The sequence below is a fragment of the Orbicella franksi genome, chromosome 10, assembly GCF_964199315.1.
Source record: "Orbicella franksi chromosome 10, jaOrbFran1.1, whole genome shotgun sequence".
Taxonomy (NCBI): Eukaryota; Metazoa; Cnidaria; class Anthozoa; order Scleractinia; family Merulinidae; genus Orbicella; species Orbicella franksi.
Genome location: NC_138154.1, coordinates 20,682,082 through 20,692,578, shown reverse-complemented (window position 1 = coordinate 20,692,578; position 10,497 = coordinate 20,682,082). Strand labels below are relative to the sequence as shown.

Sequence of the window (10,497 nt, the reverse complement as noted above, 5' to 3'; positions counted from 1 at the left end):
AGCAATGTTCGTAAAGAATAGCGGTACAGGGGAGTCATTTTGTGTGGAGGAATGTGTAGTTTGCTGACTCGAGCCAGCTCCAGCGGACGAAGCGTGGATCGTGTTACTTCAGCCGCTCTCGCCTCAGAATTGTGAAAATCAACGATGGGTATCCAGCAAAGCAGAAAATTTGTCCTGTATGCAGCTTTTGCAAGGATTTTGAAGACTGGTTGGATTTAAAGTGTAATTTGCTCGAAATGGTTAAGGTACATGTAAGTCGGGACCGTTTTATTCACACTCACTTTTCGCCGACATGTGGTGCTTGTTCATTGAGATTATATTTCGCAACGCGTCAAAGAAACTTTGATAAGAATTTGTCTTTAAAGACTGGCGTTTTGGCGTTTCTATCACCTGTCTGACTTTCTGCGCCTTTTGGAACGGGTGAAATAATTTTTTTGTACCTGCCGTTTGCTGTAAGAATAAAGCATTTGTTCATTTCATTCACAAGATATTTCTCTATCATTAAAGATTTTTTAAGCCTACATTTATACAATGGTGGCGTTTGCGAAGAGAGTAGAAATCGAAAATATTGTGATTTGTTGGCCGCAGCGAACGCTGGAAATACTGAAAACATTTAAGACCACTCTATATCTTCGGTTCATTGACAATTTTTCCTTTTTTGATGTCTTTTTTGTTTCCATCGATTAAATGTTGATAGTACATGGAAATTTTCAAGACCGTTTCCCTGTACATGTACGCACATGTAACTAAATATTTTAAAATGCCCAAACACCTGTATTTGTTTACACGAAACCGCTTCCACTTATGGGATGTTGTCAAGTTTCACTTCTTTTGATGCTGAAAAGACATTCAACATTTCAGAGAGGCAGTAATCAACTCGTCAATGAAACCCATTAGTTTATTTTGTTTACTCAGTCATTTGAAGCTTTTCGATTTCTATTTCCCTATCTTACATGTGCATTGTATCAACTTACATAAATAATTGACTGTTGTTGTTTTTCCTTTCATTTAATTTAATTCAGATGAGCTTTGCTCAATCACTACAAAATAATTTTTACATTGTAATCATACATGTACATATCACGTGCTTTGAATCAATATGAAATTAATTATGATCGCCTTAGTAATAGTATTGTATCATCCTCCCTTCTGTAAGATTCTTACTTAACTTGTAACCACTTTATTACAAGACATTATAGCACCTGATGGCAATAAATTATATATGTATAATATTATTATATGTATTTTTTTTTTCCTGTGATAAATTGGCTAACAAGTGGGTTTGTTTATGCCACTGTGTCTCTGAATTGGCTTACTGTCGTCTACAAACCATTGGTAATATATCTTGGCTACATCTAACTCAGATACTAGATACAAAAGCATGTATTAAAGAACAGATACATTTCTTACAAATTAATATTTATTGCATTTAGTTCATCACTTAAGTTCTACAACATTGCTTTTCTCCAGTGAGAAATTTTGTGCAAAGTCTGAAGTTGTAAGTTGCAAAAACAAGTTCCATCAGTAGTTGCGAATCACTTAAAATCAGGCTTTGGTGCTGTAAACTGAATGGCAAAGCGAGGAAATTAGAAATTGTCTCAAATACACAAGTGACAAAAGAGGTAAACTTGACTGAAATCTACAGACTCCTTTTTTTTAGGTTTAGGGTTAAGGTTAGGCCTAAGGGACAAGGTGGGAGGTGCGGTGGCCTTGTGGTTAGTGCGCTCAGCAATGGATCGAGTGGTCCGTGTTCGAGCCCTGGTCAAGGACATTGTGTTGTGTTTTTGGGCACGACACTTTTACTCTCACGGTGCCTCTCTCCACAAAGGTGTACATATGGGTACTGGTGAATTTAATGCTGGGGGTAACCCTGTGATCGACTAGCATCCTATCCAGGGGGTAGTAGAAATACTCCTAGTTGGTTCATGCTACAGAAACTGAGATAAGCCTGGCCTGATGGGCCACTTGGCTCTATGCAGACTTTACCTTTTACTTAGGGACAAGGTACTGCATCAAGTGGGGGGAGGGACAGCAGAGTCAGAACCTCCCACTTCCCATACCTCTATCTCTTGACCCCCACCCTTGTTCATCCTGCTCTTGTCCCCTGTAAATTAAGAGACTCAAAACACATCCTAGTCATTTAGCTGCACAGTCCTTAGGCATTTCCTTTTCCTTTTTTCCTTCGTTTTCAGCCTTGCTACTCTTACCCACGTCTTTCAAGTGAATGACCAATGACATAGCCACTGTCAAAGGGTTTCATTTTGAGCCTCATTTTGAGCCCAAGGGTGAATTTTTCTTTGCCTGTTGGCCTAGAAGTCTCTAAAGACACTAAATGAAAGTCAAGTAACATTTTCAGTTCTTGTTTTTGAAAGTATTTGAAACCTTAATGAAGGACAAAAATTAGCATTTTGCATTTCTCCCCAGATTCCTACAACCTATTCTCCCGGGCTCCTGCCCCCTGCCTCTCCCCACCATCAACAGATGGCTGAATGTTCAGGAGAGGAGTTGCCATATGGAGAGCATTGGTCAGTGTTCTCTCAGCTGGTGTTTTTACAGCATTGATGTTGTGGAAATCATCCATGGACAGTATCTAAAAGGATTTTTGCTGAGCCAAAATAGAAAAAAAATGTACAATAGAAGAAGTTTTCTATTGGGAAATCCAGATAATAGTAATATGTAAACAAATATTAATGTTACAAAGTTATAGAGTCTCAGGCTCTAAGGTAATGTGGTCAGAAATTATCTGGGTGGCCTTATAATCAGAAGATTGTTGTGTGAATAAAAGGGGGATAGCCTATTTATAACTAAAAATGAAATTCATTTATCGAGTTTTAACTGGAAGTTGTTATTACCCAGATTTTATGGTAATTTTATTGTCTAATATGCATGTATTTTTAATTACCCTTTTAACAGCTTTGTATTCCATGTCTTCTGCCATCTAAAGATAATCAGATGTCATGTACTTCTTGTGGTTTTTTTAAATAGCTAAATAGCTTTTTTTCTAAACTCTAACAGCTATGCAACTAGTTTAAAATAATTTTCACACTTTAGAGGCGCTAAAAGCAAAATACAGAACTGCAACAATTCGAAATTATGACGAGAAACAAAGAAACAATAATAACCATGAAAATTTAAAATTTTATTTTCGCCAGCCTCAAGCTTCCTGAAGTACAGTATAATTAAAATTGGGTATTTTATGAGAAAACATACCTCGGTGAATTCTTCCTCGAGTTGAGGCCAGATTTTGAACCCTTTTGGGGATTCAGTCCTACACTTGTTACACCAACGTGTCCAAGATTTATACGAAGCACTGCTTCGATTTCGGCCAACTTGGTCTATAATTCGGTGATACCGAGTGAGGACAGGATGACCGTGATTACTTACGTGAGTGCCCCCAATCGAACAAGTGGACGAACACGAGCATGTCTTCCCGACGAATTTGATCGAAATGCCGTTGACATACCGATTCATACGGTTCAAGCCCATCAATTCAAGAAACTTGAGAAGTTGATGTCCTCAGAACACCGCTACAGCAGCACAAAAGCTGCCTAGTCTTAGCCTTAGCGCACATCGTAACGTAAATTGCCACTGGCTCGCCGCTTGCGAGCATGAACTCTCACGAAACAACAACAATTTCACACCGTGTGCAAGTTCAGTTTGGCTTTGGCATAATATATAATATTAACTGAGAACTATCCAACAAATGAGCGGAGTTTAAAAGCTAAGTTTACAGTGTGCGCTCTAAGTTTTGTATCTTTTTGACTGTCGATAAGACTCGCTACGAAAATCATGTAAAAGTTGCAGGCATTTTGTAGTCTTGTTAAGGTGTACCGCTGACCAGCAAAATACTGTATCGCGCCCCAAAAAACGTATTTCCGCGGTGTCAGCCTTCGGCCACTGAGGTTGTGCGGCGGATTTGCATTGGTTTCCCCGGTCGACGGTTTCGCGGGAAAACAAATGCACAATTACGCTAAGATTCAGTGAAATTATTAAGCATCGTTTGCAGTTTCCTGCGAGTATAAACCATAGTTGTATAAACAGACTGATTTTTCCACCGGAGAACTGGGCACAAGATAGGCCAAGGGTTTAGCTAGGGATTGGCGATTATTGCTTTCAAAAATCGATGCCGCGAATATGAAGCCGAAGGAACGAGTTTTGCGGCGTGAGCAGTGTCGTCAAGGCTTTCGACATTGGTGAATTTGAAACATATTCAGTTGTCAAACATTAACCAATTGGAAACCACTTCGAACGTGTATCCTTCATTCTGATTGGCTGAGAGGTTTGCTAAGCGTCAGCAAGAAAACCTTTTGCGAAGATTCACGGCCAAAGAGTTTGTTCTACATCTTTTGTGGGCTTTCAGCAAAGCAACTTGTAAAGGTTTGTACAGTTTATTTTGTTAAGTTTTCATTCTCAAGTGTAAGAATATAAAGAGTTTCGACCACAAAGAGTCAAATTAGGGTTTTACCTTTTCCTTTAGAGGCAGTTTGCACGTTTTCGTAAAGAAACTGGCCATTAAATTAGGAAGAACTCCTACTTCTAGAATGAAATGTGTGAAACGAAGAAAGGGAGGTTTAAATGCGGTTTAAGTGCAATATAAGAAAATGTTTGCTTTAGAAGTTCTGTAAGTAATACTATCCACTGAAAGGCTAGTTTGCCGAGTAACAGGAAGCTTGTAAACCAATTTGTTTTGCACCTTTTTAAGTTCTTGTTCAATTGAAAATCGTTACTTTGTCTCGCAGGCAGTGACGACGGACTTTTAGAACGAAACTGCTCTCCAGCTGAAATGGACTTAGCCAACAGTCTGCACTTCACTCCAGTTAAGGGCAAACCACTGAGTCCCTTTATTTCCAAGCTAAAACTGCTCGTCAGCGAAGAAAAATACCGAAAAGCCATCCGTTGGTCAGAAAGTGGCGGCGCAATTCTCATTTCTGACGGCGAAGCCTTCAAACGTCAAGTTCTAGACGAAAGCGCAGAAATGTTCAAAACTAGGAACTTCACAAGCTTCGTGAGGCAACTTAACCTGTACGGCTTCCGAAAGGTTCCAGTGAACGGAAAGGGCGACCCTTCAAAAAACATGGAATTTGAGCACGTCCATTTTAAACGTGATAAGCCAGAACTTATGCATTTGGTTAAACGAACCTGCCCCTCCAGGAAAAATAAACGAGCCACCAAAGGAACTCTTACCACCTTCAAAAGAGGAAGCCCTTCACAAGGCCCGGAACCGCGGTATCGAAAATTCAAATCTGCTGAAGATGACGAGGAAAGCGTGAATCTAGGAAACTTGGGGAGAAACGACAACAGTTTCTACAGCGAGAGCCCAAATTCATCACCGCACAGAGACACAGAAGGTGAAGAACTTTCGGCCGAATTCAGCCACTCCAGCAATTCTCCGTTTGAGGCAGCACAGGCCAATATAGCCAATTCCCTACAAGAATATTACTATCAAAGATTTCAGGAAGAACAGATTGCCGTTCAGCTTCTTCTAAATTTGCGTTACTCATCGTCCTCACCTCAAAGCTGTGAAAATTTCCAGCCGCAGCAAGCTGCTTACGATCCATCATGCGCCGGGTATCATTCTATGTACATGTACCCATCGTTGCCTTTTTACAGCCAGTACAGCTCCATGTACTGATTTAAAAACTACGTTGGAAGTGATACTTACTTTCAGAATCACGATTTGAAACAAAGTTTCCTGTACTGTGCTAATTATTTTCTGATCGTTTATAGTTTAAACGAGCTTTTTTTAGTGAGCGCACACTTATCGCTGAATTCAGATTGCTTCGAATGATTGAAATTTATTTTTATTTGCAAGAAAAGCATTACCATAATGCTTGAGCTTTTCGTTTCTAACTTTACTTTTTCAGCTTCCTTCAATGTACAGGCAGGAAAACAGGAGAGATGAGAAAAACATACCAAAAATATTATTATTTAAAGAAAATCATCAACATTTTGACTGATTTATTGTGTTTTTTTTGTTTGTTTGTTTGGTGGAATCAGTCCTTCGTCTTTCAGTTGTTTAGTGGAATTGTTAATCTATGAGAACCCAAACTAAATTTACAACTAATTGTTAATTGTATGTAATTATACAAGAATTGAGATTATTATTGAAATTATTTATTATCACTTAATGTAATGTAATTTATTTATATTTCACATTGTTAATTGAGCATTAGTTTGAATAGTCTTTTTTCAAAGCGGAAAGGTTCGGTGTATCCAATACGACGAAGCCTTAAATTATTTTCAGACTTCTTATTATAAATCATTTTATCAAGAACAATTTGAATTCAGGTCAATTATATTTTGCAACTTTACTTTGTGATCTAGGTTGTATTTAAACATCAGGGTTTATTGTAAGAGACAAAATAAGATTTGACTGACTAGGGGAGTTATTTATTGAATGTATTTGAAGATGTAAACAAAGGCATTGAGAACTGAAGATCGGATTGTATGAAAATACAACTTACCTCACATATGGTCGAATTACGTCTAACCCCACTTACCAGGGTGTTTAGAACAACTAGACGAACCAGTAAAGTACAACTTGTTCGAGAGACTGCGTTCCTGCTGGCCAGCGCAGAAAGTTCATTTTCAGCTTTCAACTTAGCTTTCAAATGGATGAAGACAAATCTGTACTCAATGACTGCACCTTCTAGACCTGACAAGGATGTTGCTTGCAGCTTTTTTGGGTAGAAAAAAACACAAAAAGCAAATTTAGAAACAATTCTGTAAATCATATCCCTTATGGGGTGACTCTGCAATAGCTGGTTTTCACATGACGTCACTAAAATTCGAACTACGATACTATTGATCTTCCTGAGATTTTACTTTAATGATGTATAAGAGCAGCTGAAAACTAATATTCATACAAATTTTCGCTCCGAATGGGATCTTGGTTCTGTGATACACTACGCTTGAATTTCTGAGCTTTTGCGTGACGCAGCATTTACATGACGGCCTGGAGAGCTGTCATGATGGTTAAAAAAGTGACTTATTTCGGAGAATTTGGCTATCTGAACAGTTCATGTCTTAGAAAAAGTATTTTAATGTTTTAGAGTTCCCCGAGGTATAAATTCACCCTTTTGTAGCAAAAATCAGTGACAGATGTTTCTGTTGGTTTCCGGCCGCCATGTTGGTGCCCATACGGATGGGCACCAGCATGGCGTCTCCATACAAATCTCTACAAATTTGGGTAAAAAATTTCTCCGCATATCTCGCATAAGAAAAATTGCTGTGACCAGAATTTTGGCAAGAGTCTTTGCATATTTACCTTTTTTCATTTCTCAGATTCTGTACTTTATCTATTGACCGGTTTTGATTTTTATTTTGATGTATTTTGAATTGCGTGACACTGAAAACCAGCAATTCTGCAAGTTAGAAAAAGAAACAAAAGGTATTTTACTTGCAATCTCTCGGGCCGAAGGTGAGGTTGTTACGTAATGCTTAGCCTTGCGGTCTTCGGTTTTAAGTCTATGGTTTTAGGTCTTCGGTTTTAGGTCTTCGGTTTTAGGTCTTCGGTTTTAAGTCTTCGGTTTCTGGTCATCGGTCTTCGTTTTCGTAGCTTCCCGATCACGTTACATAATCAAGATGAAGTCATTAATTTTTGCGCCAAAAGCAATGTCTCAAAGAAACTGGTAACTAACAAAAGTTATTTGGGAAAAATTTACATAACAATGAATGGAACCAAGTTAGACATTTCGTGACATTTTATGACTTTTTATATAAATTAAAGTAACAATGAATGAGACCAGACTAGCTTACACGTCTTCGGTTTCGCTTGCGGTTAAGTTAGCTCCACTCAGGTTTGCTGCGCCGTTTATTTATTCCCCCAAAAAACCTTATTTGACCGCAGTGACGTCATGTGTAAACGCTGAGCGCGCAGCATCATCAACCAAAAGCGAAAATTTGAGCAAAAACGAGAGCGTTAGAGCTAATCTCGTTCCCAGATCTCTTGTGGACAAAGCCGACGGCGAGGATCTCGTCTTCGGCTTCGTCCACAAGAGATCTGGAATAAACGTTCGATTAAATGTTACTTGTTTGGATGCGAAACTAGGTATTTTGTTTCCGTGGGGGAGGTTGCAGGGGACAATTTAGGTGATTGACACCTTTCCCGACCTAACAACAGTTACAGCAATTAAATATCCCATACCACTCTGCTTAAAAACGCATTACAAAGGTCACTGGTCATTGCAGGAGCCATAGTCAGGGACGGAGACCGTAAGTCTTATGATCCGCGCGCACCTATGATATGGGACAAATTTTCTATTTTTAGAACAAATTGCGCCACCATGACGACATATATCCGCGCGGATCCACGCACATGTCGGGTGTTCTCGCGTGGATGTTGTCACGTTCCGTGATCAAATGGTGAGAGTTGCCAGATTCTCTTACAGATTTTTCACAGCGATGGCAGGGAATAAGGCAATGAATAAGATCCAGGGCTCTTACATATAGGTTTATGCTCTGAGCTGATAGAAAAGGTGAGTTTTTCAGGGTCGAAAACAAGACTTCAATTTCGCACTGTATATCTGCTCGCGCTAGTTGAACGCTTAAGCTTTTGTATTTGTTCTGTAAAGAAAAATTATGAAAGAAAACTCTTTATTCTGGTATCGAGCTAATTTGAGAGTTTCTCAAACAATGCTTAATCTTAACCAGAACCTGTTTTTGATAGTTTCTTATTGTTTCTGTTTGTTTGGCGAGTTTGCAAAAGTTTTTGAAAGGAAAGTCTCATTTGCATAGTGCAGCGGCTGTACTTCAAATCCGAGTCGGTGTTTTCAATTGTCAACAAATCTTGACAAAGATTTCTTTCGTTGTCTTTTGTGCTGAGATGCTGCAACAAATTTTACCAACGCCAAAATGCTACTAACATCATGTGTGTTTCTTTAACACAATGAAATTTTGCACTGCGAAAATAAAATAGACAAGGAGTTTTGATAACTAACCCAACAAAATTGAAATCGTTGTTCGAGTTGATCAAGTTAAAGAAATCGTCATCGTAACTTTGCCGATTATTTCTGCCGTATTCACATATTTTCAGCTAGGCTTTTAATATGTTCTCAAACATTTATCAATCGTAAACATATTTAAAAACTAGAGATATTATCTGTTCGATGTAAGTTTTCGGACGAAAGTGCGGGAGTCCAATTTGTCATATTTTACTGCCTGTACAAAACACACATCGGCGGGCGCTCTTATTCATCGACACCAGACAATTTGTTGGATTTTTACACAAACGAAACTGAGCAGCATCTACAGACATAAACTTATTGTTACTTATTGGGCCTTGATAAAACATCAAACGTTGCTTACAATTCAGGCGAAACTCAAACTTGCAATTATTTCTTTTACTTTTCGGTCGCGATCGACTGGCGAAATCCTCGCAAGCGTGTGGCAAGAGGAGGGAAACTTTGAAGTCCTGAAATGCTGCTATATCCAACTATATCCAACTAGTTTTTTGTTGCGTTATGGAAAAGCTGTTAATGTTCAACATGTGTGAAACTTCAGCAGAGTGGAGTAATGTGGAGCTCTTGTAAAAGAAGCAGCGGAACATAACTTGGTCAGTGATATAAAGCGGGACATAACTAAATTCGGCACTGTCTTACTTCACTCAAACTGGAGCAGCTTACGACGAAAATACTGAGGTGAAAATTCCAACAGACATGAACGTATTGAGTTGTGGGCCAAAAGTAACAAAACATTTCGGGAATTTTGGACGCCATTTCCCCGCGCTACATCCGCAAAAATCCTCGCAGCGTGTGCGCGCGTGTACCGCACATGATCGCGCAATTTGTTCTAAAAATAGAAAAATTGTCCCATATCATGGGGACAGCCCATTCTCGTCCCCATAGCCGTTTTCGCTCCTCTTAGCCGGCAGGGCCTTGACACTCGTGCCAAGGCCCTGCTGGCTAAGAGGAGCGAAAAGGGCTATGGGGACGAGAATGGGGGACAGTCCAGGAGCCATAATCGGGGACGGAGACCGTAAGTCTTGGGATCCGCGCGCACCTATGATATGAGACGATTTTTCTATTCTTAGAACAAATTGCGCCATCCTGACGTCAAATATCCGCGCGGATCCACGCACATGTCGTGAGCTCTCGCATGGATGTTGTCACGTTGCCTGATGAAATGGTGAGAGTGGCGAGATTCTCTTACAGATTTTTCACAGCGATGGCAGGGAATAAGGCAGGGAATAAGAACCAGGGCTCTTATATGTAGTTTTATGCTCTGAGCTAATGGAAAAGGTGAGTTTTTCAGGGTCGAAAGCCAAACTTCAATTTCGCGCTGTAAATGAATAATATTTGCTCGCGCTAGTTGTACGCGTAAGCTTTTGCGTTTGTTCTGTAAAGAAAAGTTATGTAAGAAAACTCTTTACTCTGGTATCGAGTTAATTTGTGAGTTTCCCAAACAATGCTTAATCATAACCAAACCCTGTTTTTGATAGTTTCTTATTGTTTCTGTTTGTTTGGCGAGTTTGCAAAAGTTTTTGAAGGGAAAGTCTCA

The 10,497-nt window shown here is 39.4% G+C and overlaps 1 protein-coding gene across 1 annotated transcript; it reads left to right on the top strand.

Annotated features, from left to right (window-relative positions):
- Positions 1-4,783: 4,783 nt before the first annotated feature.
- Positions 4,784-5,632, top strand: LOC145501285 (uncharacterized). Its single transcript, XM_081480774.1, has one exon. The coding sequence runs from the start codon at positions 4,784-4,786 to the stop codon at positions 5,630-5,632; it is 849 nt and encodes a 282-aa protein (XP_081336900.1).
- Positions 5,633-10,497: the final 4,865 nt, after the last annotated feature.

Excerpts from the sequence above, each read along its gene's own strand:
- LOC145501285 (XM_081480774.1), top strand. The coding sequence starts at position 4,784 with ATGGACTTAGCCAACAGTCTGCACTTCACTCCAGTTAAGGGCAAACCA.